Source organism: Pan paniscus, chromosome 10, assembly GCF_029289425.2.
Source record: "Pan paniscus chromosome 10, NHGRI_mPanPan1-v2.0_pri, whole genome shotgun sequence".
Lineage (NCBI taxonomy): Eukaryota > Metazoa > Chordata > Mammalia > Primates > Hominidae > Pan > Pan paniscus.
In genome coordinates this window covers 75,322,677-75,350,519 of record NC_073259.2, presented here as the reverse complement: position 1 = coordinate 75,350,519, position 27,843 = coordinate 75,322,677, and the positions used below count along the sequence as shown (strand labels likewise).

The 27,843-nt window shown below is 35.0% G+C and overlaps 2 protein-coding genes across 4 annotated transcripts in view; one reads left to right on the top strand and one right to left on the bottom strand.

The window, feature by feature from the left end:
• Positions 1-19,570, top strand: part of PYROXD1 (pyridine nucleotide-disulphide oxidoreductase domain 1) — a 33,877-nt gene extending 14,307 nt beyond the window's left edge. For 2 of the 3 annotated variants that reach the window (XM_003828896.5, XM_063593538.1), the window contains 8 exons: positions 444-517; positions 3,500-3,660; positions 4,355-4,455; positions 9,373-9,502; positions 10,350-10,462; positions 11,080-11,202; positions 15,808-15,945; positions 16,838-19,570. In XM_003828896.5, the coding sequence (XP_003828944.1) occupies positions 444-517; positions 3,500-3,660; positions 4,355-4,455; positions 9,373-9,502; positions 10,350-10,462; positions 11,080-11,202; positions 15,808-15,945; positions 16,838-17,086 (1,089 nt within the window). In that variant the 3' untranslated portion in view covers positions 17,087-19,570. The remainder of the gene's footprint in view (positions 1-443; positions 518-3,499; positions 3,661-4,354; positions 4,456-9,372; positions 9,503-10,349; positions 10,463-11,079; positions 11,203-15,807; positions 15,946-16,837) is intronic. The other variant, XM_055095866.2, reaches the window with a different exon arrangement.
• The window catches only part of RECQL (RecQ like helicase), a 32,659-nt gene continuing 22,061 nt past the window's right edge, over positions 17,246-27,843 (bottom strand). Inside the window, exons 8-16 of the mRNA XM_034936188.3 lie at positions 26,115-26,281; positions 25,221-25,302; positions 23,986-24,134; positions 23,778-23,895; positions 23,158-23,296; positions 21,864-21,955; positions 19,744-19,963; positions 19,291-19,420; positions 17,246-18,677 (exon numbers count right to left, since the gene is read on the bottom strand). Coding sequence (XP_034792079.1) covers positions 18,525-18,677; positions 19,291-19,420; positions 19,744-19,963; positions 21,864-21,955; positions 23,158-23,296; positions 23,778-23,895; positions 23,986-24,134; positions 25,221-25,302; positions 26,115-26,281 — 1,250 coding nt within the window. The 3' untranslated portion in view covers positions 17,246-18,524. The remainder of the gene's footprint in view (positions 18,678-19,290; positions 19,421-19,743; positions 19,964-21,863; positions 21,956-23,157; positions 23,297-23,777; positions 23,896-23,985; positions 24,135-25,220; positions 25,303-26,114; positions 26,282-27,843) is intronic.

Sequence of the window (27,843 nt, the reverse complement as noted above, 5' to 3'; positions counted from 1 at the left end):
CAGTGCTTCCAGAGTCTGTGCTCCTAACCACTATACTGCTGAGCTTCTCATTCCTAGAAGTTTTAAGTGTTGAGTAACTCTAGGGAAACTGAGAGTCTAGGTGAAAAGAACGAATAATTGATTTGGTCAAATAATTGGGAATGTGGTAAGTTAATAGTGCCTCCTGCTGAAATTCTGAAGTACTGTAAATGTAATGACCTAAAAGGAAAGGAAAATCAGGAGAGGCATTGCTATAAAGGCAGCTTGGGTTAAAGCATAAAGGGGGACTTTTGTTATATTAATTGAGAGGATGTACCCTGATACAGTGGGAAAGTGAGATTCATTTTTTTTCCTTTACAAATTCAATAAAATATTTACATTTTTAGAATATTATCGAAGCCTCAAATTTCAGATTATTGCCCACTATTACAAAATACTACCTCATTATTTTCTTTTTAACATAGGAATTTCAGAAACAGCTTACTAAAGCTAAAAGAATAATGATCATAGGGAACGGTGGTATTGCACTTGAGTTAGTGTAAGTATATATTTTTAAATATGATAACATATTTAAATTGTTTAAAAGTAATTTGTTTTTAAATTAAACAATTGCTTTGTGATTCTTGTGATTTGTTGGCAGACTGGAAAATGTTCTTTATTCTGAAAATCAAAGATAAATATAATTTTCATATGTTTTCAAGGGGAAAAATCCGCCATATTTTTTTAGCTCTTGTGGAATCTGTAATTGTAGAAATTTTATTATAAAATATATATGTTTTGGGAATGCTTTAGGTCTCAAGGTGATTGGCCAAATTTGGCCCATAAATGTGTTTTATAAGTATATTTTATGTTTAAAAATAATTCAAATATTTACACCTTTTGAGATTCTAGTGATAGCCCTCACCACTTTTTATTGCTTATATGATAAATCCTGCTTCACTCATTTGTGTTACCTGTCTGGCCAGTGTAACCCAAAATGTTTGTGACTCCTGTTTTAGGATATGTGGTTCTTGCAGCTCTTTTTTTGGTAGCTTGGGAAATGTGAACACATTAATTAATTTTCATCTTAAGACGATATTACAAGTTCAAAAACCATTGAGAAATATCCTGCTGTGTCCTGCAGAAGATTGATTCACTTCATGATTTTATCCTCTAGCAGATGATTGACATGAAATAGTCTGGATTTTTTCAGGCCATAAAGTTGGGTCAAACCACAAAGAGGACAAATTTGAATCAAAATAAGGACTCTGCCAAAGCCATATCTTTGCTCACTTGCATTCAATCCAACTCTCAGACTAGGTTTTTGCCCCTCTTTTAGAGGATGATCTCACCCAGTGGAAGCCTGTAAGAGTTCTTAAATTGCCTGAGTACTATGGGTAACAGTCATTATTGTTATTATGAAGTTTGTGGCATTGTATGGAGAAATACAGAGAAAGGGTCAAAACCAAAATGTGGGCCAAGAGGGAAGAGGTATAGATTTATTGTAAATGGGGCTTCAAATCCTTGTGTATAATATATACATGCCAGATTTTCTCTATCAGCTATCACCAAAGTATCACTTACTATTATTATAATTGTTACTTACATTTAAAAATTTTATGTTCAAAAATGTTCAGAGTCTTACATTTAATCCTATTCATCATTTTCTTTAAGTTGGAGATTGAAGACTGTATAATTGGATAAAACTCATAGTTTTGTATTTAGTAAGCTCTTCTTTGGTAATTAAAAATGGACCCACATAATGTTATTCTCTGACTTCAGGTCTGCTGCATGATTAGGTCTTTGTCTCTCGTGAAACTTGGCGTACTCATACCCTTTCTACACTGTGTTTCAGTGAAACTAATACTAATGTTCTTCATTATACATTTATTTCAGTTATTATCTGTTTTCTCCTTTCTAAGTGTAAGTTACTCCTTTCCTTTTCAAACAGATACTGTTTTTCATAACTTCACAAAACCGCAATATCTCATTGTCTGCTTTTGTAGAGTCATTTTCAAAATGAAAGCAGTATTTCCCCTCTGTGTGATGATAATCGTCAAACTTGTGCATCTTGCTGAGAACATAGTTCAAGTCAGGAAAAGAGGATTAGAAGGTGTCCTAGGAGGTAGAGCAAGTACTGAAGTTTCTTGTGGTTACTTGTAATAGCTTTGTCTGCTAGTCAGTCATCAGTATGTTAAAGTGCACTGATAGGTGTTATAGTGTAATATTACTTTAAATTTAAAAATGGTAATATAGAGAAATTCCCAGTTTTTCAAAAAGAAAGCATTACATGATAACTGTATGCCTGTATGTAAATTGAAATACAAACTTTATTACCAAATTTGTGTGTATTCCACTTTCTGCTGGTCAGTAATGCTATATGACAAGAGTAACATAAAATAGAATGTTCACCCAATAATCTTCTATGTTTACTGACATAGAAGAGCTGGAAAAACGAAGACTTATTAGATGAAGCAAGGAGTTCCTTATCACCATATGTTGAAAAGTATGAATATCAAGTGACCTGGATTCAGATGTACTAAACCTTTTTTCGTAATCTGTTTATTGATTAGTCTTGAAAAGTCGTGTAACCTAACTATGTTATATCAGTCTGTGAAATAAAGATGGCAATACTTTGTACCATAAAGAAATGTGAAAAATTAATACCTTAACTTTTTACAGTATTTTATTAGTATCGCAAGTTTAGATAAAATCCTATTATAGTTAGGATGGCCATATATCTTGTTTGTCTGGGATTGTCTCCATTTCCACCAGTTGTACCAAAAATGATTATTAGTAGCAGATAGTATCCCAGGTTAGGTGATAAATTATGTGATCACCTTAATTATAATGCACTTCAGGGACTTTGTGAAATGAATATTGTTAGGAAAACCACTTCTTAGTATCTAAACCTAGAATAAAATATCACATGCCCATTACCTTACATTAGTGGTAAATAGTAATAGAAGGTGGCTTATATATACCATGTCCATTCTTTCCTTCCTCTAAGATCCTTGATCCTTGATCTTGATCCTTAAGATTTTTAGCTTATGACTCTGATTCTTTCCATTTTCTATCCCTTTCCATAATGTGCTTTGAAGACATAAAAAGTTGTTACCAAATAAGTGACTGATTCTCAATATTATAGCTATGTACCATCCATCCATTACTTGATTACACTATAACCAGATTTTTTAAAAAGCACTGCTTACCCCTGGGGGCCATTCATATAATAAGTGTATTGTAGAAATTGAACATTTTCTAATGATGTACATTGTAGTGAAATTTTACTTGATATTCAGTGCATGTATTTGTCACTTAAAGGTTCTTTCTGTAAACTGCTTCAGATTCTTTTACTATTCAATTTTTAATTCTTAATATCTGTAAAGAATGTTAATATTCCTCTTTATAATCAATCTTTCCCAGTTAGCCTTAAAAATGTATTCCCTACTTTTTCTTCAGGAGATCACTATTTGCAAATGCAAAGATTTTTTACTTAGACTTTTGAAATCACTCTTAGTAACTTTAACATTGTTTTTAGGTATGAAATTGAAGGCTGTGAAGTGATTTGGGCCATTAAAGATAAAGCTATAGGGAATACTTTCTTCGATGCAGGAGCAGCTGAATTCTTGACTTCAAAGCTCATTGCTGAAAAATCAGAGGCTAAAATTGCACATAAAAGAACCAGATATACAACTGAAGGTAAGTGTAGCACCTAGCTCATTAATTCTCATACAAAACTTTTTTAAAACCATATAGAAAAGGGCTACAAGAAAATTTAATAAAATAAATTTTGGAAATAGTAATATGGATATTTATGTATCTTTACATGAAGTTTTCAGATTTTCTATTTTATATATATATATATATATATAATTAAAACAAGAAATTTAAAATAAATTGAATAACTCAGCCCATCTGCATCTTTGCAAACAGATACTACATTTGGGCAATACCTGAAGAAGTTTTGTAAAAAATGCAATGAGTTGAAAAACTAATACAAACTTCACATTTTTTTAAGTTTGATAGCTTTGAAAAACTTTTAGATTATAAAATTAAACAAGAGTTTTGTACATTTTGGAGGTGCTAAAAATAAACAAAATTATAAAAATTTGAAGGCTAATTTTCTTACCCTTCCAGTTAACCGTGTAACATCCAAAACGTAAGTTGAGTGTGTTCATACTGAACACACAATTGAAAGATTATCTGTTTTGTAACTCTACATCAGAAAAATATTAAAATAATGACTAAAATGATTAATATAGATAACATAGGTTAGTCATTCTGTAATGTATGTATATATATGAATCATTACATTGCCTAAATAAAAAACTTCAGAACACTAACATATTTCTCTACCTGGTAATTTTTATATTATTTAATTTCATCTCTTTAGGAAGGAAAAATGAAGCTAGAAGCAAATCTAAAGCAGATAATGTAGGCAGCGCATTGGGACCAGATTGGCATGAGGGCTTGAATCTTAAAGGAACAAAAGAGGTATCTTTTCATATACTAATTGGTCATGTCTAAATGTAATTTTAAATTCTTGAACCATTTATTAAAGACTGGTAATAAATATATAGTCAACGAACTGCTAGGTCACTTTACTTAAAATCCATAGTGTTAGGAAAAGACCTCCAATGCAGTTGGTCCATTTGGCCACCAAAGAAAACTGAATGTCAAAGCATCTAAGACTGGATTTCAGCCTACGTTTTAACTCTTGAGGTGTGATACTGTAATATATATACAGTCATACCTTGGAGTATTGCAGGTTCAGTCCCAGACCATCACAGGAAATGATATACCACAATAAAGTGAGCCACACGAATTTTTCAGTTTCCCAGTGCCTACAAAAGTTATGTTTATAACATACTGCAGTCTATTAAATGTGCATTAGCATTGCGTCTAAAAATACAATGCACATACGTTAATTTAAAGATACTTTATTGCTTAATATGCTTTTATCATCTGAGCCTTCAGCAAATCATAATCTTTTTTTGGTGGAAAGTTTTGCCTCAGTATTGGTGGCTGATGACTCATCAGGGTGGTGCTTGCTGAAGGTTTGGGTGGCTGTGGCAATTTCTTAAAATAACAAGTTTGCCCCATCAATTGACTCTTCCTCTCGTGAAAGACTTCTCTGTAGCGTGTGAAGCTGTTTTATAGCATTTTGCCCAGAGTAGAAGTTCTTTCAAAAGTCAATTCTCTCAAACTCTGCTACTGCTTTACCAACTAAGTATATGTAATATTTTAAATCCTTCATCATTTCAACAATACTCACAGCATCCTCACCAGAAGTAAACTCCATCTCAGATAACTACGTTCTTTGCTCATCCATGAGAAACAACAACTCATCTTTTCAAATTTTATCATGAGATTGCAGCAATGTAGTCTCATCTTCAGGATTCATTTCTAATTATAGTTCTTTTGTTATTTCCACCATATCTGCCTTTCTCCATTGAAATCTTGAATCCCTCAAAGTCATCCATGAAGGTTGGAATAAACTTCTTTCAAGCTTTTGTTAATGTTGATATTTTGACTTACTCCCTTGAATCATGAATGTTCTTAATAACATCTAGAATGGTGAATTCTTTCCAGAAGGTTTTCAATGTACTTTTCCCAGATCCATCAGATGCATCACTATCTGTGGCAGCTATAGCCTTATGAAATGCATTTCTTTAATAAGACTTGAAAGTAAGAATTACTCCTGGATCCACGGGCTGCAGAATGGATATTGTATTAGCAGGCATGAAAACAACATTCATCTCCTTGTGCATCTCTGTCTGAGTTCTTGGGTGACCAAATGCCTTGTCAATGAGTGTAGTATTTTGAAAGGAATCTTTTTTTTTTTTTTCTGAGCAGTAGGTCTCAACGGTGGGCTTCAAATATTCAGTAAACTATGTAAACAGATGTGCTGTGTATTACTCCATTCTCACAGTATATAAAGAAATACCTGAGAGTAGGTAATATTTATAAAGAAAAGAAGTTTAATTGGCTCATGGTCCCACGGGCTGTACAGGAAGCATGACTGGGGAGGCCTCAGGAAACTTTCAATCACGGGGGAAGGGGAATTATGCACTTCTTACATGGCCAGAGCAAGAGGAAGAGAGAGAAGGGGGCTGGTGCCACACACCTTTAAACAACCAGATCTCATGAGAACTCTATCATGAAAACAGCACTAAGGATGGTGCTAAACTATTAGAAACTGTCCCCATGATCCAGTCACCTCCCACCAGGCCGTACCTCCAACATTGGGGATTACAATTTGATATGAGATTTGGGTGGAGAACCAGGCCCAAACCATATCATGCTCTCATCCAGGCTTTGTTGTTCCATTTACAGAGGACAGGCAGGGTAGATGTAGTATAGTTCTTAAGGGCCCTAGAACTTTCACAGTGGTAAATAGGCATTGGCTTCAACTTCAAGTCACCAGTTACATTATCCCCTAACAAGAGAGTCTGCCTGTCCTTTGAAGCCAGGCATTGACTTCTCCTCTATAGTTGTGAAGGTCCTAGATAGCATCTTTTTCCACTGGAAGGCTGTTTCATGTACACTGAAAATCTACTGTTTAGTGTAGCCACATTCATCAGTTATCAATTGTATTTTTTTGTTGTAGAGATGGCTTCTTTCCTTAAACATCATGAACCAACCTCTACTAGCTTCAGCCTTTTCTTCTGCAGCTTCCTCACTTCTCTCAGCCTTTACAGAATTGAAAACAGTTAGGGGCTAACTCTGGGTTAGGCTTTTGCCTAAGGGAATGTTGTGGCTGATTTGATCTTCTCTCCACACCACTAAAACTTTCTCCATGTCAGCAAGAAGACTGTTTCGCTTTCTCATCATTCATGTGTTCATTGGAATACCACTTTAGATTTACTTCAAGAATGTTTCCTTTGCATTCACAATTTGGCCATCTGTTCAGGGCAAGAGGCCTGGCTTTCCAAACGTGCCTTCCTCAATAACCCTAATAATCATTGCTACCTTTTGATTTAAAGTGAGAGATGTGTGATCCTTACTTTCACTTGAACACTTAGAGGCCACTACAGAGTAACTGATTGCCCTGGTTTCAATATTCTTGTGTCTCCGGGAATAAGGAGGCCCAAGGAGAGGGAGAGACGTAGGACAACAGCTGGTTGATGGAGCAGTCAGAACACAGAACATTTATCGATTAAGTTCACTGTGTTAGATGGGTGTGGTTCATGACACCCCAAGACAATTACAGTAGTACATCAAAGATTACTAATCACAGATCACCGTAAAAGATCTAATAATGATGAAAACTGAAATATTGCAAGAATTACCAAAATGTGACAGAGACACAAAGTGAGCACATGCTATTGGAAAAATGGCACTGATAAGACTTGCTTGATGTGGGGTTGTCACAAACCTTCAATTTGTAAAAAACACACTATCTGCAAAACAGTAGTGAAGCACAATAAAATGTTGTGTCTGCAGTTTTCTGGCACACAACTCCTAAAATTTTTGGCATCTCCAAAGTGATGTGTCCTTTTGTATGCTAACGAGTTGACTGGTTAGCCCCTAGGTGGCTTCAGAATGGGGACTGGTCACAGGAAAGACCAAGGCATGATTAGAGTTTAGACTTTCCAACCTACAGGAAGGGAAAGAGGTTGAAGGTTAAGCCAATCACTAGCAGCCAGTGATTTAATCAGTCACCTACATAACACAGTTTCCATGAAAACCCAAAAGGACTGGGTTTGGAGAGCTTCTGGATAGCTGAACATGTGGAAGTTGCTAGAGGGTGGTCTATCTGGAGAGGGCATAGAAGCTTCATGCCCCTTCTTATATGCTTTGCCCTATGTATTTCTTCGTCTGTTTCTTCGTGACATCCTTGATAATAAACCAGTAAATGTAAGTAAAGTGTTTCCCCAAATTCTGTGAGATATTCTAATAAATTAATTGAACCTAAGAAAGGGGCGCATGGGAGCCCCTCGATTTATGGTTGGTTAGTCAGGCCAACTGGTAAAACACCCGGGGCTTGCAATTGGTATTGGAAGTGGAAGACAGTCTTGTGAGATTGATCCCTCAACATGTGGGACCTGATGCTATCTCCAGGTAGATAATAACATCAGAACTGAATTGAATTAGAGGACAGCCAGATGGTGTCCTGTGCAGAATTAATTGCTTGCTTAGTGTGTAGAAAACACCCCACACACATTTGGTCGCAGAAGTATTCTGTGTTGTGAGACTATAGTAGGAGAAACTGAGTTTGTTTTTTCCTATATCCTCAGATCAGGGATAGAGCTTTCTATACCCAGACTACAGTGAATACTCCTGTCCTATTTTAAATTAATCTTTTCTCAAAGGTCACTTCAGATGCATGCAGTAAACTTACAAAAGTTATTAGATGGATTAGAAATACACACTTAATATCCTAATTGGATAAGGAGATGATTTGCTTTTCCTCATTTTGTTAGATATTTTGATTTTTTAATAGTTGTTAAAGGGCTGTGAAATCTAAATGCTGTAAGAAGCATGCATGCAGTCCTTCGTTACTTTTTGTGATTTCTTTAGAGCATTGGTTTTTGGCTTTCGTTAGGTAGGAGGGGAGCTGGCTGCACGGTGTATCTAATTTTTGTGATGGAAATTATACAAAGTCCCTTCTTTTTGCACCTTCAGATCCTAATATTAATTATATTTTTAACCTGAGAACTTCAACAGTTTAATTCAATAAGCATTTATTGAGTATTTACTACCTACGTGGGACTTTATTAATGTTCAGGGATACGACAATAAGTCAGAACTGACCTGAAAAAAATTTTATAGTCCATAACTATTGTCATTTTTAAATTTATTTATTTATTTATTTATTTATTTTTGACACAGAGTCTCGCTCTGTCACCCAAGCTGGAGTACTGTGGTATGATCTTGGCTCGCTGCAACCTCTGCCTCCCGGGTTCAAGCGAGTCTCCTGCCTCAGCCTCCCGAGTAGCTGGGACTACAGGCGCACACCACCAGGCCCGGCTAATTTTTTAATTTTGGTAGAGACAGGGTTTCACCATATAGGCCAGGCTGGTCTTGAACTCCTGACCTCAGGTGATCCACCTGCGCCTCGGCCTCCCAGAGTGCTGGGATTACAGGCATGAGCCACTGTGCCCAACAACTACTGTAATTTTTTAAAAATGCATTTGTAATTATCAATGAGGCCTAGGCTAAAAAGCATTCCCTCGATGCTATCTGCTAATGCAGCTACCAGATCTCTTAAGTTACTGAATGAATTTTTGTTCACTCCTTTCATGTGCATAGAGAGACTTATTTTAGGGCACCCAATGTGGTTTCATTTATATTATAAGAATTATGTTTTCTATACGTTTCTACAAGTATACGTTTTTTCTTCATCATTAGTAACCCGGGTTATTCTTTCTGCAAGTATTATGCTAACCAGTATTTTCTTAATTTTAGTTTTCTCATAAGATTCACCTTGAAACTATGTGTGAAGTAAAGAAAATCTACCTTCAGGATGAGTTTAGAATTTTGAAGAAAAAGTCCTTCACTTTTCCAGGAGACCATAAGTCAGTTACAGCTGATACAGGCAAGTAATGAAATAAGAAAAAATATATATAACCACTTAATTAAAAGGAAAACAATTTAATCCTGCTGTGTTCTATTAAAAATAACTTTGTATTTCCATATAAAATTTAAACATGAAAAGTAAAAATAAAACCATAATTTAATAACATTAACTCACTTCATTTCACTATCTGTTATTTTCTAGTAAATTAAATCGTATAGGGCATTACATCTTACATAGAGCTGAGTGTTTTGACCAACAATCAGAATATATTATAAATCAAAATAAAACAAAAACCTAGAGCTCTTAAAGGTGACATGATTTCACCCAAATCAGATTGAAAATGTATATTTTTGGGACTAAGATGCAGCTCTCCTAACTCCAGTTCCACAACTCCTCTGAGAATTGCCATGATTTGAAGAAATACACTCAGTTAACTAGCATATGAAATATTCTACTGTTCTGAATTCTTTGAATTTTTCCATAGGAAAGGGGAATTTGAATATGAGTAGTGAGGGAAGACACCTAGTTGAACTAAACACTTGAGTGTAAAGTATTACAAAAGATTTTTAGAGAAATAATTTAGAAATAATTTAAATGTACTTTGTCAAAATTTATGTGTCCAAATTTGAAGGAAAAACATTTAAAATGCCATGGTTTTAAAATTATACCCAAAGGAGATGATGCTAATTGCATTAAAATTGCTTTAGCAAATATGCCTCATAATAATTGCTAAGGAGTGTGTTACAAAGTTATCTCTTGCCTTTCTTTTTCTTTCTTTGTTTCTAGTCATTGTAGTCACATACACTGCTGTGGTGATGGTTCCATTTGCAAATAAGGTCTGTTTTTTTGTTTTTTTTTCTTAAAGAGATGTGGCCTGTCTATGTGGAATTGACCAATGAAAAGATATATGGCTGCGATTTCATTGTCAGTGCTACAGGAGTTACACCAAATGTAGAACCTTTTCTCCATGGTAACAGTGTAAGGTGAAATTTTTTTGTCCAGCTGTGAATATATTTGAAGTATTTTTGTGAAGATCTCTAATTCTCAAACATGAATAATTATTATTTTAGTGTACAACTGTAACTTAACATGGTTGTAAACAGTTTGGTTAAAACATTGTCTTGATTTACAGTATTTTTTACTGCTTAAGATCCTTACATAGTTATATCCTGGCATAAGCGTCATCAGTAATGGCTTATAATGTACAATTTATTTATCTAAATGTTGGTAAGAGACTGACACCTCCCGTGACTTCTCAAAAATGATTCTTTTAGAGAAACCATCTTGTATTTTTTGCTTTTCAGCACTTGAAGCTTACAAAAAAAAAAAGAATATTCTTGTAGTTATGGATAAGGTAGTCACATGGTTATTGGATACTTTTCATGTTGAAATTCTGACAGTTTTATGGATCAGTCTTAGCTGGAATTTGATCCATGGAAATTCAGCTCAGGTGTCTAAACTTTGCTGATATTTTTCATTTTCTCATTAAAGATGAGCATGCAAAGTGTAACAATTTAATTTGTTCTTTTACTTTAAAATGGAAAAAGTCGTTTCATTTTTCTTAACACTTAACGCTTATGAGGAACGTTGTTTAGTTTGATCTAGGAGAAGATGGTGGCCTGAAAGTGGATGATCATATGCACACATCCCTTCCTGATATCTATGCTGCCGGTGACATCTGTACTACATCCTGGCAGCTGAGCCCAGTCTGGCAGCAGGTAAGCTAGCATATATGATCATATGTTTTTATCAGAGATTCTGTCTGAAAATAAAGCGGTTGTTACCAACAAATCCAACTTCTGGTTTTCCAACTTTTCTGCTTAAGTAGGAAGCTAGCACAGAGTTGTTATATATATTTAAAAAAATACTAGAATATTTCCCTGTTTGGTAAGTTATCATTATGATGGTAGACTGGGACATCTTTTAATTTAAAAGAAATTATGGGCTATTACTGTTTTTTATTCTTACCTGCTTATCAGCACTGTCCAGGAGAACTTTCTATGATGATGGAAATGTTTAATTCCTCACCATCTAGTCAGGTAGCCAGCAGTATGTCACATGAGCACTTGAAATGTGGTTAATGTGACTGAGGAACTGAATTTTATTTTTACTTACTTTTCATTAACTTTAAATAGCTATATGTGGCTACGATGTTGGACAGCACAACTTTAGATTAAAAAAACTACTAAGATTGTAAATTATATAGAAAAGCATTCTATTCCTGGATGATCCTATTCTGTCCCTGTGGTAATTATTACTAAAAAATGTTCTGGGCGCAGTGGCTCACGCCTGTAATCCCAGCACTTTGGGAGGGTGAGGCAGGTGTATCATCTGAAGTCAGGAGTTTGAGACCAGCCTGAACAACATGATGAAACCCCATCTTTACTAAAAATACAAAAAATTAGCTGAGCATGATGGTGTGCGTCTGTAATCCCAGCTATTCAGGAGGCTGAGGCACAAGAATCCCTTGAACCTGGGAGGCAGAGGTTGCAGTGAGCTGAGATCGCACCACTGCACCCCAGCCTGGGCAACAAGAGCAAAACTCCGTCTCAAAAAAAAAAAAAAAAATTCCTGTAGTAAACACCTTTCCTGAGGCTTAACAAGTCCCAACTGGATCTAGACTTTTTCCTACCCTCACAGCTTTACCTACCTCCTCCTAACGGTGGAACAAAAATACTAGAGGAAGATAAAGACAGTGACCAGAGGTGTGCAGAGGGGTAGAGACCTAGGTGGATGTTTGAGATAAAGGAACCAGGCAACATTTATCTTTGTTAAAGACCAGCTCCACAGTTAGGGACATTATTCATTCAGATTATGCAGTGTGAAGTAGGAGAAGAGCTAAAAGTATTTCAAGAGGCAGCACCATCATTTTGTGTTCTTACAGACAGTAGAGACATCAGTAAGAATGGTTCCAGCCTTTTTGTTTCTAACCTGCCTCATTCTATGTCATTTCTGTGGCAAGACTATCACAAATTCTTAGAGTTGGAGTTTATGGGTTTTTTTTTTAACATTTTTAATTCTCTAGGGTAAATTATATCTTAATGTGTTATAATCTGAAAGGGGGAAAAATCCGAAAATAAACAGATGGCCTTGTTTTGAGTGCACCTTATAGGCCCCATTTCTTGGCTTACACAAGCAATAAGGATACTAATTTATGCAGTTCAAGATGCAAATTTTCCGGCCACTTGTATTAGCTGTTCTCTAGTTGTTACTGTGCTCAGTTTATTCTGACCCCCAGCCATAAACTGCCTTTCACTTCATCAAATCTATAATACCTTGTTTACAGAGGAGATTGAAAAAAAAAATCTATCACTTCTGCTAGAAATGCTTAAAACTCATGTCTATGATTATGATATTATTTCTGCAAACAAAAGACAGCATTAAGTACATATGCACATACAGGGAGGTAGAAGGAAACCAAGTGCTTATTATACGCTAACCTCTCAATAGTTACAGAGTAGGTAGTGTTATGTTTACGTTTCAGGTAAATGAACCGAGGCTCAGAAAAGTTAAATATATATGTAGATCTGTTGATATTAAAATCCACTGTGACTCCCAAGGTCAGTGTTTTGTTTTTTTTTTTAATTATATTTAAGTTTTAGGATACACGTACACAACGTGCAGGTTTGTTACATATGTATACATGTGCCATGTTGGTGTGCTGCACCCCCACCCCACAAGAGTCCCCGGTGTGTGATGTTCCCCTTCCTGTGTCCATGTGTTCTCATTGTTCAATTCCCACCTATGAGTGAGAACATGTGGTTTTTGGTGTTTTGTCCTTGCAATAGTTTGCTGGGAATAATGGTTTCCAGCTTCATCCATGTCCCTACAAAGGACATGAACTCATCATTTTTTATGGCTGCATAGTATTCCATGGTGTATATGTGCCACATTTTCTTAATCCAGTCTATCATTGTTGGACATTTGGGTTGGTTCCAAGTCTTTGCTATTGTGAATAGTGCCACTATAAACATACGTGTGCATGTGTCTTTATAGCAGCATGATTTATAATCCTTTGGGTATATACGCAGTACTGGGATGGCTGAGTCAAATGGTATTTCTAGTTCTAGATCCCTGAGGAATCGCCACACCGACTTCCACAATGGTTGAACTAGTTTACAGTCCCACCAACAGTGTAAAAGTGTTCCTATTTCTCCACATCCTCTCCAGCACCTGTTGTTTCCTGACTTTTTAATGATCACCATTCTAACTGGTGTGAGATGGTATCTCACTGTGGTTTTGATTTGCATTTCTCTGATGGCCAGTGATGATGAGCATTTTTTCATTTGTCTTTTGGCTGCATAAATATCTTCTTTTGAGAAGTGTCTGTTCATATCCTTCGCCAACTTTTTGATGGGGTTGTTTTTTTCTTGTAAATTTGTTTGAGTTCATTGTAGATTCTGGATATTAGCCATTTGTCAGATGAGTAGGTTGCAAAAATTTTCTCCCATTTTGTAGGTTGCCTGTTCACTCTGATGGTGGTTTCTTTTACTGTGCAGAAGCTCTTTAGTGTAATTAGATCCCATTTGTTAATTTTGGCTTTTGTTGCCATTGCTTTTGGTGTTTTAGACATGAAGTCCTTGCCCATGCCTATGTCCTGAATGGTATTGCCTAGGTTTTCTTCTAGGGTTTTTATGGTTTTAGGTCTAACATGTAAGTCTTTAATCCATCTTGAATTAATTTTTGTATAAGGTGTAAGGAAGGGATCCCGTTTCAGCTTTCTACATATGGCTAGCCAGTTTTCCCAGCACCATTTATTAAATAGGGAATCCCTTCCCCATTTCTTCTTTTTGTCAGGTTTGTGAAAGATCAGATAGTTGTAGATATGAGGCATTATTTCTGAGGGTTCTGTTCTGCTCGATTGGTCTATATCTCTGTTTTGGTACCAGTACCATGCTGTCTTGGTTACTGTAGCCTTGTAGTACAGTTTGAAGTCAGGTAGCGTGATGCCTCCAGCTTTGTTCTTTTGGCTTAGGATTGACTTGGCGATGCGGGCTCTTTTTTGGTTCCATATGAACTTTAAAGTAGTTTTTTCCAATTCTGTGAAGAAAGTCATTGGTAGCTTGATGGGGATGGCATTGAATCTATAAATTACCTTGGGCAGTATGGCCATTTTCACGATATTGATTCTTCCTACCCGTGAGCATGGAATGTTCTTCCATTTGTTTGTATCCTCTTTTATTTCCTTGAGCAGTGGTTTGTAGTTCTCCTTGAAGAGGTCCTTCACATCCCTTGTAAGTTGGATTCCTAGGTATTTTATTCTCTTTGAAGCAATTGTGAATGGGAATTCACTCATGATTTGGCTCTGTTTGTCTGTTATTGGTGTATAAGAATGCTTGTGATTTTTGCACATTGATTTTGTATCCTGAGACTTTGCTGAAGTTGCTTATCAGCTTAAGATTTTGGGCTGAGATGATGGGGTTTTCTAGATATACAATCATGTCATCTGCAAACAGGGACAATTTGACTTCCTCTTTTCCTAATTGAATGCCCTTTATTCCCTTCTCCTGCCTGATTGCCCTGGCCAGAACTTCCAACACTATGTTGAATAGGAGTGGTGAGAGAGGGCATCCCTGTCTTATGCCAGTTTTCAAAGGGAATGCTTCCAGTTTTTGTCCATTCAGTATGATATTGGCTGTGGGTTTGTCATAGATCTTATTATTTTGAGATACGTCCCATCAATACCTTATTGAGAGTTTTTAGCATGAAGGGTTGTTGAATTTTGTCAAAGGCCGTGTTCTTTTATACCAGGGAGTCTCAAAACTTCATAGAAATAAAATAAAAATACAATAGATGAATTAATACGGTCATACAAAACAATTTAAATGACTTCCCAGAATCAGTTGCTGAGATATTTATGTTGTCTTGGTGAGGCACCAAGAGTCTGTCTAACCACTGAGGTTAACAGCACAGCAGACCTTAACTAGTGCATAAAAATGAAGGTTGCTGGAAAAGAGAACAAATTCTTCAGTGATAATTTGACATCTCTGTTAATGGTGATGACAAATTTTTGAAGAAGGGACTGGTTAATTAAAACATTTTTCTCACCTGGTATAGCTTAATATAGTCATAATATTTAATAGAAATGCTACTAAAACAGGTGTGATTGGTATCATCTTTTAATTTTAGAGGCAGTAATTTAGATAGAATTAACAAATACCAAAAATCAGTCTGATTAGTTATCCATTGGTGACTGCTTCTGTGGCAAAGATGACAGAAAGACTGTCAAACATTGAACTCCTTTAAGTGAATTTACAAGGTTAACATTTTTCAGATAATGATCATGAAAAATGACATTGTGTAACATTTTTTCATCATTTCAGATGAGGCTGTGGACCCAGGCTAGACAGATGGGATGGTATGCAGCAAAGTGCATGGCTGCAGCGAGTTCAGGAGACTCTATTGACATGGATTTCAGCTTTGAACTGTTTGCTCATGTGACAAAATTTTTTAACTATAAGGTAAGATAGTTAAGCATATTAATGCCTTCTCTGCTTGTTAGTCTTATGACTATGATAAATCATGTGATTTTCTTGCTTGAATAAAAACGTACATAGTTTTAGTCATCTACAAAAAAATGACATTTTTCATTTCTTACAAACCAATACCTGGTATTATTGCTAGTCTTAATCCCTAATCATCTGATAATTATCCACCTTACCACTATTCTATTTTAGTTAAGAGGGAAAAAAATTTCTCTCTAGATCTGTTACTTGTTGGTGCATTTTTAACTTTTACTTGTGATTCATCCTTTCTTTGTGAGGGGAACTAACTGCTATTGTACTCAAAAATAAACCAAGAGCTTTCCTGTATCTATTATCTTATTCAGTCCTCTTCACATTACTCTGACAAAGGTTGTTTTGGGTTTTTTTTTTTCCCTAATTTACAGAGAAGGAGAAACATATTCAAAAGCCTCAGGGAAATTAAGAAACTTTTCCATGAAAGCTCTAATTCAGTTCCTTGCCAAATCTTTAAACCACGACTCCACATGGTTTAATGTATCCACATCCTACATATTTATATATTTACTGTATAGTTTTAATGTTCATATAGATTGGTAGAATCACCTACCTATATTCACTAGATATTTTTAGTGTTAAAATATTAAACATTAACATTTGACTATATTCACCAGAATTTTTTAATGTCAGTGTAGAGTGTGTGGTAGTGTCATCTGTAGAATTAACGCATGCTGTTGAAACATTTTCTTTGGGACTCTCCCCAATAACATTTTTAGTTATGAAATTTTGTGGCATAAGTTTTCTGCGGCTATTCAAACTTGACACAAAATAACTACCCATTACATTTTCTTTTTGATACTCATGACAATAACCTTTTTATCTCTAAATATAGGTTGTACTGCTGGGAAAATACAATGCACAGGGCTTAGGTTCAGATCATGAATTAATGCTGAGATGTACCAAAGGACAAGAATACATCAAAGTCGTCATGCAAAATGGACGAATGATGGGAGCTGTCTTAATTGGTGAAACTGATTTAGAAGAAACATTTGAAAACCTAATCTTAAACCAAATGAATCTTTCATCATATGGAGAAGATCTGCTAGATCCAAATATTGATATAGAAGATTATTTTGACTAAAAATGGAATTTCTTCAGGAATCATATAAAGTTCCAAATGACACCAGAAAAATCACAAGTCAATAAAATGAATGACTGTATTGAGTTAATGATGACCACACTGAAAATTACAGAAGTGATAATGATATTAGTGGAAAAATATAAAAACATAAATTCTAAGTTTGAAATCAGTTCAAAGTTTATTTATAGATATATCTTTCCAATACAACACTGACCGCTTAGATAAAAATCTTAAGTTATTTATTTCTGTGTTTTAAACATAAATATGTTTACTTGTGATTTAGCTTTGGAGCAAATTTAGGTAAGTTATCTACTTAGCCAAATGTACTCTAGTAGACTAGAACCATTCTTTGTGAAACGTCAAAATATGGCTATGGTTTCAGGAACTTTAAAATCGGTTGTATTTTACTTTAAATAGAGATGTAGCAATATCTCGTTTGCTAATATTTATATTGATGACTTACTCCTTTTTTGTTGAATTGTACTTCTGGTTTTATAACCTGAAATCATCTACAAGCTTGTCCAACTGTAGCCCACGGGTCTAATGCAGCCCAGAACAGCTTTGAGTGCAGCCCAACACAAATCTGTAAACTTTCTTAAAACATGAGATTTTTCTTGCAATTTTTTTTTTTTTAAGCTCATCAGCTATCGTCAGTGTTAGCATATTTTATGTGCGGCCCAAGACAATTCTTCTTCCAATGTGGCTCAGGGAAGCCAAAAGATTGGACATCCCTGATCTACATATTTAACTTAAAGTATCACTCAGTGAACTTCTGTCAGTGTAATATTGCTTTCAAAAAGATGGTTATGTCAAAAGAAAAAATACAGCTAAGTATATAAAGGCATAAAAAACTTAAGACAATTATATGAACTTACTCTCAAATATTTTACATTTTTTGTAAACTTTCTTAAAACATGAGATTTTTCTTGCAATTTTTTTTTTTTAAGCTCATCAGCTATCATCAGTGTTAGCATATTTTATGTGCGGCCCAAGACAATTCTTCTTCCAATGTGGCTCAGGGAAGCCAAAAGATTGGACATCCCTGATCTACATATTTAACTTAAAGTATCACTCAGTGAGCCTTGTCAGTATAATATTGCTTTCAAAAAGATAGTTATGTGAAAAGAAAAAATATAGCTAAGTATATAAAGGCATAAAAAACTTAAGACGATTATATGAACTTATTCTCAAATATTTTACATTTAAAAGGTTTTACATAAAAATTTTTCCCTTGTTTTATACTGGAAAATTATATAATTCATGATCTCTAATTTTCAAACATTCTCAAAAGTTTAGATCTTCAGAGATAAGCTCTGAAAATATAGATCCATACATATAAAATATCTATGAAATTCTTTTAAAAACTTGTCTAACTACAAAAATAATGGCATATACATGCATAAACCATCTTTAATTAGAAAATTTAGTAACATTCATGTCAGGCATCATCGATTTTTCTTTTCTTAGCTCCTGTATTCTTAGAACCAGATTGCTGAAGCATGTTTGCAGCCTTCTTCTGGAAGTTGCCTGAATTTTTTTCCTCCATCTTTTTATCACCTTGTTCAGAATGACAAGTTTGAGACGATTCAGCCTACAAAAAAAAAAATAACAAAGCAAGCACCTTGGTAAAAATCCAGCTATTCAGTTTTCTCATGAGATTAAATATTTCAAAATATTCTTTCTGTATCAGTTGGCTTTTTAAGTATACAGGGGTCTAGTTTTTTATCTACAAATTTCTATTCAAATATGAGCTCTATTTTGAATAAAAGGGGCTACGTTGTGAGAGAAGTTCTAAAGACCTCAAATGTCCTTAGACACAATGGCACTTGACATGCTTTTGCAGACTTGATAGTATTTGGTTTAAAACAGTGGTTTCTAACCACTGGAACAGCAGAAACAGACTTCTCAACTATTAGTAATCACAACCAAATAAGAGCAGAGTGCATAACAAAATTAGATATTCAAACGGAGTCCTCCCACTCCAAGAAACTGGAAACCCCTGGTTTATGTTAAAAGGCCAGTCTAAATTCTTTCACTTATATCTTTACAGAAAACTATATTTTCTCTCTTCCATACCCAGAAATCTAATCAGAAAACTGACTTTCCTCATGTTCAACTGGACCTAGGGGAATATGACAGAAAAGCATCCCATAGGCTTTAATATACTTTTTAAAATATATAAAACAAAATTAATAGCCATTTACCCTGAAGGAGTTCTGCGTGGACTTTGTCACTTGCATAGTAATAGCATGTGCCTCATTGTTCAGAAGATTAGCTTTAGGTCCTATTTTCAAATACGAAATGGTAGCATAAGCTGTAAAACTGTAGTCTTCTCTGCAGAAAATAAAGGCCAACAATAAGAAAGCTTTTGAAGGCATCAGAAAACAAATTTATAAAAGAAATAACTATATGCGCAGTAATTTTTAACACATTGACTTGAAATAATAAAATTTACAAGAATGCAAATAAAGTCTTTAAAGAAAATATTTTCGTTACTTTTTTTATAGTGATTAAAGTTTGAGTGTTTTAGGTAAATTACTTTCTATAGCATTTAAAAGTTCACATAAAATAACTGCAAAACCGTTTATTCTGTTGCAATTTTAAAAAAAAAAACCATAAAGACAACCTGAAAGAATAATGAATGAGTTTGTACATACTTAAGATACTGCTGTATTAGAAAGTGTGCAATAATCTTCTCCAGGTCTTCACGAGGAAGTGTGGGAGCCACAACACCTGCTACTCTGAGTTTTGCTGCACCCTTTCCCATCCAAGAATCAATCAGTTTCAGTGGAGTGAGTTTTTCATTCAGTTCCTCTGCCTGCTTCAGGATCTTGACTAGATCTCTGCAGTACTCTGTTATATTCTTTCTTTCAAACGCTGTAATAAAACAAATATGGTAGCAGGTAATTAGGATTTAGAAATGAGGGCAAAGATAGGCTATCTTAAGTAGTTAAACTGGTTTAAAGCTGGTTATCAATGTGAGCCACCCTAAACATTGATTTTTAAATGTATTCTGAATTAAGACTAGGCTATTCCTCAAGTCTCTGTCACTAGACCAAGTTATGGTCTCTGTAAGCATTGTGGGGTTTACAGTGATATATAAAAAAAAATTGGTTATCAGAAGCCCTGCCATATACTCTAGAAATCAGAAAGTGTCTGCCAGACATGATTACTAAGTTACTAAGAGGTGTGCTTTATAGGAGACCCTGTCTGTTCTAGTATAGGCTCCTGAGTGAACTCTGATTTAGCAACAAGAATGTCCTCAACTGATAACCCAATTATTAAGAGACCAGTACTCTGATTTATATATAACACTCTTGTTATTTTATAAGATGGTCTAATAAACTCATAAATTTCTCTGTCTGCAAAGTTAAAAATACAGTGGCTTCCACCTAACAAGGCATCAGAACTCAGTAAGGTCTTACCATGAGGTACTGGCTAGTCCAGATCTTGAAATACAACACACGGATGAAAAAAAGTTAAAATACAGTGCCAAAATGCTGCAGGCAAATCCGAAAATTGGGACTCAGCCCAGGAGGGTTCCCAGTTTCATGCAATAAACAATCTGAGAGCAAGCCAACAGAGTAAAGTGAAAGCAAAGTAAGTTTATTAGCAATAGAGTATAGGAAAATGGCGGCTCCATAGACAGAGCAGGGCTACCCCAAAGGCAGAGTGGCACTGTACATTGCTCACTAGTGATATTTATAGCCACTCCTTAGTTATATGCTGAATAAGGGGCAGATTATTCATGAATCTTCTAGAAAAGGTTAGGGAGTTCCTAGAACCATGTAACTTTCGGGCATTGTCATGGCATTTGTAAACTGTCATGGTGCTAGTGGGAGTGTCTTACATCATGCAAATACATTGTATTTTCTAGTTCTAACTGGTTTGGGCCAGTTTCTTTGCTATATCTTGTTTTGACCAGATCCTGTTTTGATCAGCAGGGTTGTGACCAATGCTCAGAAAACAAATCCTGCTGATCTACATTTAAAAGAATTTTAAGTAAATCTCCTATGACTAGCCATTAACTGGATCAAAAGTGATTCTCTATAATCTCTATTTTGCACTACATTTTCTTCTCAATTAGTGACTATAAAGTATTAGAGGTTATCACATGGTTACCCTTTTCTTATAGAATAGCATTTCTATTCAGAAAAATTCAAATATTTTCCTTCATTTATTAAAAATTTCACATCCTCAGTATAGCAATATAAAATGTGTGCATACACATAAGACTTTTCCTTTTATTCACCTTTGTTTCAAAACTTCATGTTGATAGTTTTAATTCTGGAAAATCTGATTCACACTTTAATCTTTTAAATCCATTTGGAAGTCTAATACTTCTCTCATGTCCCAGCTGTATATACAGTTTTGTGCCACATAATATTTTGGTCGGTGATGGACCACGTACATGCTAGTGGTCCCAAGAGATTATAATACCATATTTTTTTTTTTTGAGACGGAGTCTCACTGTCACCCAGGTTATAATACCATATTTTTACTGTACTTACTCTATGTTTAGATACACAAATACTTAACCATGTGTTACAGCTGCCTGCAGTATGCAGTACAGCAACACGCTGTACAGATTGGTAGCCTAGGATCAATAGGCTATACCATATAACCTAGGAGACTATACCATCTAGGTTTATGTAAGTACACTTTGATGTTTGCACAATGACAAAATCACCTAGTGATGCATTTCTCAGAACGTATCTCTGTCACTAGGCATTATGACTGTATTAGCCTATAAAGGTTTACAAAACAACAAACTCACCACTGTCTTTACAGCAGTTATCGCACATTTTGTTACATGCTTCTGAGTTCCATACTTCATCAAAATGTTGAGCCATCAACACACGACGACATCTGCAAACACATTTAAAGACACAAATTATTAAAGGATATAATAAAGTTTTAAGAATCTCTATTTCAGCTTACACAGTTATATACTGTATTAGCTTCCTATAACTGCCATAATATTACCATAAACTTAGTGGCTTTAAACACAAATTTATTCTTACATTTCTGTGGTTTAGATTTAGAAGTGTACTGTGGGTTTCACTGGATCAAAATCAGAGTGTCAGGTTCTTCTCACATCACACAATCTAAAATAATCTCCCTATTTTAAGGTCAGCTAATGAACAGTCTTAATTCCATGTGCAATGCTACTTTCCTTTTGCCATGTGAGGTAACATACAGGTTAGGAATTAGGACGTGAACATCTTTGGGGGGCCATTGTGCCCCCAACATAGGACTTTTTCCCCCACATATTCTTGATAAACACTGTTTAAAAAATTGTCTGAGTTCCATTTTTAAATTCAATGTTTTGCAACTATTAGGAGAATATTCTTGACAGTAAAATAGTTTCTTATATTTTAATAAAGTAGCAACATTTGAGTCGAAACCTTAAAATATGCTTCATGAGAATCTACTGGCCTTTTGAAGACATTTTCATTTTCTCATTTCTTTTAACTAGATTATTGTAGTATCTATTGGAAAGAAAGAACATTTCTATCACTGTCTGGCTGCTATTTACCACCTTGACATTTCTGAGCACTTCTTATGTGATAGGCAATAAGAGCACAAAGATAACTATGACAGAAAGCTTTCAGGAAGCTATCTAGTCTAAAGCCACCCTAAGTAGATTTAAACTTACTTCTTCAGGAGAAACTTGGTATTTCATTGACACATGAGCTGGCAAGATGGCACATGTTACTGAGCTTGACTCTTAAAATGCCTATTTTAACCATAGACCTTTTCAAAATTATTAAAGCATGTAACTGTACAGCAGTGCCAGAGGGAAAAAGCCTTCAAGTTGCTATCAATGTGTCTCAAAAACCTTCAATTAAAAAAGTAGTTTTGGAGGATTATCTCAAAGATAGGGCATCTTTTCTTGAATTAAGGCAGATCATACAGGTTGATGTACTGGTTCCTACCCTCCAACATCTGCTTTTATGGATCTGCACTTTGGTGTTACACCAATGTATTTAGTAAGAACTTAAAAACGATGTCATATACTTTCCTATTTGCTTTAATTGATAAAAGTTATAAAAAGGTATGTGGCTTACTTGCTTATGTTTTGACAGTATGATACCATCTCATAAAGCTTCTGCTGTCCCACATTTTCCATCACCACCATTGAACTTATTCTGAATATATCTCCAAAGCCATAGTACAAAATACAGTCTGCTTTCATGTCATCTCGACCTGTGGTGTAAGAAACCTTAAGACTGCAGAATTACATTTACAAATTCAAAATATGTAAAAATGACATATGGTAAAATTAGCAGGCAATGTTTTATACTACATCTAGAAATTTTAGAGATGTGGAAGTTAATTTGTAATGGGTACCCTCAAAAAAAACTCTAGAGACATCAATAATCAGCTTTACTAAGTTAAAAAATGTGTCTATAATCCAGTTAAGTTATAGATTTGAAATCACTCATTAAAAATTCAGGAGGCAAAGATGAACATCAAATTATCTTAACACACATAAAAAGAAACAATTCAGATAACAGAACATAAGTAAAAATTTCTCCATATGCAAGTAAGTGTCAAACTGCTAAAAATACATTGTTCTAAAAATACTATCCAATAAAGATAAAATATACAGACTTATTAAACATTTATAATGTATTTTTGGGAAAAGCTTTCTAAAAATTTACTTCTGGATTTGAGTCCTACATACCTGCACGTCCACTCTCTTGGTAATAATTTTCCATGGATTTACTCATTGAATGATGGATAACAAACCTCACATCTGGCTTATCAATTCCCATACCAAATGCAACAGTTGCCACTACTACCTGAAATATTTTAACATTTTATCAGTTAATTAAATCAAGTTTAAATATTTTAAAGGTAAATTAGGCTTCTATGGAAGATATATACCTAACCTGAATTTCATTGGCTGACCATTTTCTATGAACTGTGGTCTTATCTTCTGGCTCCAAATTGGCATGGTAAGCACCTGCATGAATTCCCAGATTCTGCAAACTAACCGTAACTTGTTCAGAGTCTTTCTGAGAAAAACAATATATGATTCCTGCAGTAAAATATGTGCATTTGTTAGATAGATATGGCATATTCCTGGAAGATAGTTTTCAACACACACATTCAGGACATTGATTAATACAATGCACAGAAGGAAAAAAAGAATTATGAAAAATTTCAAGGCCTTGTGCATATATTGACATTTTGGTATAATTCCAGATTTGAGCACCAGCTTCCTTTAAAGCAGAAATGAGCCTGAGCCATCAGTTTTTGTTCCTGTTATCTCTTTTCTCTCTTTAACTTTATCTCCCACTAAACAGTATTTCTCAAACTGATGTCTGTAAGATGCTAACAAATGTGCTATGAATGCAGTGTTCTCCAGATTAATTTTGGGTTAATTTAGATTAATTTGCATGCAAATTAATTTGGAGAACATTGCATTCAACAAAGTTAAATGGGTGTCTCTCTTTATTTTCAGGGATGGTCAGAGCTTCTAGTTTGCTGATACACCCTGTGAACATCCAGGCAGAATAAATACCTGCAACCTTTCTCAAATTCATTTGACCCTAGAACTCCTTTTACCCAGGACTACCTCCTGAAAATCTATAGAACAGTTTAAAATGCTACTTTTACACAAATTCTTTGCTTCAGTAACATTTGCTTAGTCATTAAACCCAGAAAACCATGTATATATACTCACAACTCGATCTGTGCTTAATCTATTCAGTATGTACTACTGGATTTATTTATTGCTTTAACGTGTCCTTTACTATAAGGGAGTATATTTTCTATCCCTTTAGAATATCAGTTGCTTAATCCACTATTTTGTACACAGTGGATACATACTAAATATGTGCTGTTGATAATTAACATTAAGTCATCAGGTCTATTCTAAAGCAAGTGTAAATAAGCAAAAGTAAATCAGGCAATTTGACGACTCATAATCTATGGTATAAGCAAATGTCACACCCAATTTCTAAGATCAAGTGAATTAATTTTATCACGTATTTTCAAGTATCTTCTGCTATACATTAATTTTTTTTGGTGTTATTCAGTTATCAGTATAATTATCAATATGATATGAAGTCACTTTTTGAAAGTTATCTCTGTCTCCAAAGTTGGTTTGTTTTTACATTACCTGATTGCCCTTTGTATCTCCCATTAATGAGCTTTACAATATCCTCAATAAAATCTTCAGTGTTTGAGGGCTTCTGCCGAACCTAAAAAAAACTTAACTTATTAAAAAGTAAATGAATGAGTACCATCCAAGTGGCTGTCTACTTACAACTTTCAGGACGCAGTTCTTTCATGACCATAGTGTTTTTTTTCTATTACTCTTTCACTTACTCATAGGATTCAACCCATCTGACTCATCTGTTCCTCCTCCCAGACTCTTCTTGATCTTTATTTTTTTAATTTACCAGAGAAGAGCAAGCACATGAGCAATGAATAACTTGTAAGGATGCAGACTTTTTTATTTTGCGATGCTACTTTTATAAAAACAAACCGTAACATAAATAACTCTTTAATGAAAACTCAGAAAAATATTAAATCTATTCTTAAAAGGGTTTAGAAAGAAAGAAAAGACAGCTGTTAGGTTATTTGATTTTCAAGTTTATCAAATAAAATTCAAATAGAATTGGCAAATCTTTAATGGCATATGAATACTTCTATCACTTAGTAATTAATTTGAACAGAGATGTTATTAGGGTCCTTAGTATCACTCCATCCTTTCTCCCCATCTTTATACAAAAAAGAACATACAGAAATTTAACAAAGATATATGACTTACTCATATATTTTATAAAAAGTATCACCTAGCAAGTGTCTTCCGTTTAATCTAACAAAGGTTTATGTAGCAAAAGATACATGAATGAAGCCCTAATTACAGAATCTACTTATAATTACCTCCTAATGTTAAAAATTTTTGTAAGTACTTAACTGCTGCTCATGTAAATAAACATAATAAAAAGGCAGATCCCCTCTGCGTAATTCTTCACAAAAGTAAGGAATTGACATAAAAATTACATACCTCATAATATAGATTTGGCCTATTAAAAGAAGCTGTAAAAGTAAAACACTTTTCAACGCACAAAATTTTCTGAGCATCCGTCAAAACATGATTTGTTGCAGTTGCAGTCAGCCCAATTAGTGATGCGTTAGGGAACTGCCGCTTTAAGATACCAAGTGCCTTATAATCTGAAAAAACAAACAAAGTGGCCCTTTTTCTATCCTTTAAGAGTTAGAGTAAATTATATCTTTTAACATTATGCAGATAATCGATGACTACTATGATTTTGTTTCCACAGCCATCTATAGCAGTAAATTTGCAGTTCTGTGTTAGCTTCTTTGATGGGCAGGCTTTATTATGTTTATTTCAGACATTACTCTTGGTCACGGTGGACTCAAGAGACAGTGGGTATAGCCACAGTGTTTTAATTTATTACAACTAACAAAAGATAAAACAGGCCATCAGACAAACCCCTGCTACCACCTAGTGTCATCAGACCAAAAAAAGCTTGGTAAGGGCGGCACTGCTTTGTATATAATCTATTTCTCGGAAACCATTCTAGGCTCAAACGTGTTATAAGCATCTAAATCACTAGATAAATTGTCCTTAATCTCCCTTAAGTACTTAAACTATTTGGAGGAAAGTGAAAAAAATGTGGTAGAAATTGCTTACATGCTAACTAGAGGACTACTATGAAAACACAGAGGACAGAGCAGCTGCTTGGGAAGTGAAGATTTCAAGGAGATAATACTTGAGTTGTGTCTTAAGAGAATGAGCAGAAGTTCACTAGGAAGAGACGAACATCACGCAGAGGAAACAGCATATACACTGCAAATACACTGACATGAAATTAGTATGTTCAGATAACAGTAAGCAGTTCACTGGGGCTAAGTCACAGAGTCTTGTGGTGGATGGATTTACTGTCCAATCCATTAAGCTGTGAATTACATGTCCCAGAATCTCTTTTCTGTTCCAAGTTAGAGCTGACCCAAAAGAGGGACTTGTGCAAGATTTGGTGGCAGAAGTGAACCAGCTAACATCACTCCTTCAAGGTCTTTACACGCAGAGAGGATGATGGACAGACGCAGAAGTGTTCAAGCCAGTTCTAGGTCATCCTAGTTCTTTTCCATTCCTCATTCAGCTGTTCCTCCCAACTGCAGGTCTTGCCAATCAACAGCAGACCCACAGAGGCGGTAGCTACTCACAGGAAGTAGCTTACCAGAGACCTTTCCACGAACTTCCCTTTAGGGGTCCCCTTTGCCACTGTACATGCCAGCTGCAGATTTCCCTACAAGCTCTGCCTCGTCGTCCTGCACCAGTGCTTAGGTATCAATCCATTACTTTTCTCTAATCCTCCAACTCCCCTCTTCAGACCTTCACTTCCCCAGTTCCTCCCATAATTGTTCAAGATCTACTTCCTACAGTAAAACCGTTATCCCATAACATTCATCGTGACTCTGCTTCTCTGCCTGAACCCTGACTGACACTGTTATGTACAAGGCAGGTTTAAGAAAAGCTATGAACAATTCAACCAGTTGATTCTAAGCTGAGACTTTATCCTACAGGAAATGAGGAATCATCATGTAATTTTTTTTTTTTTTTTTTTTTTTTTTTTTTTGAGATGGAGTCTCGCTCTGTCACCCAGGCTGGAGTGCAGTGACACGATCTTGGCTCACTGCAAGCTCCACCTCCCGGGTTCACGCCATTCTCCCGCCTTAGCCTTTCGAGTAGCTGGGATTACAGGCATACA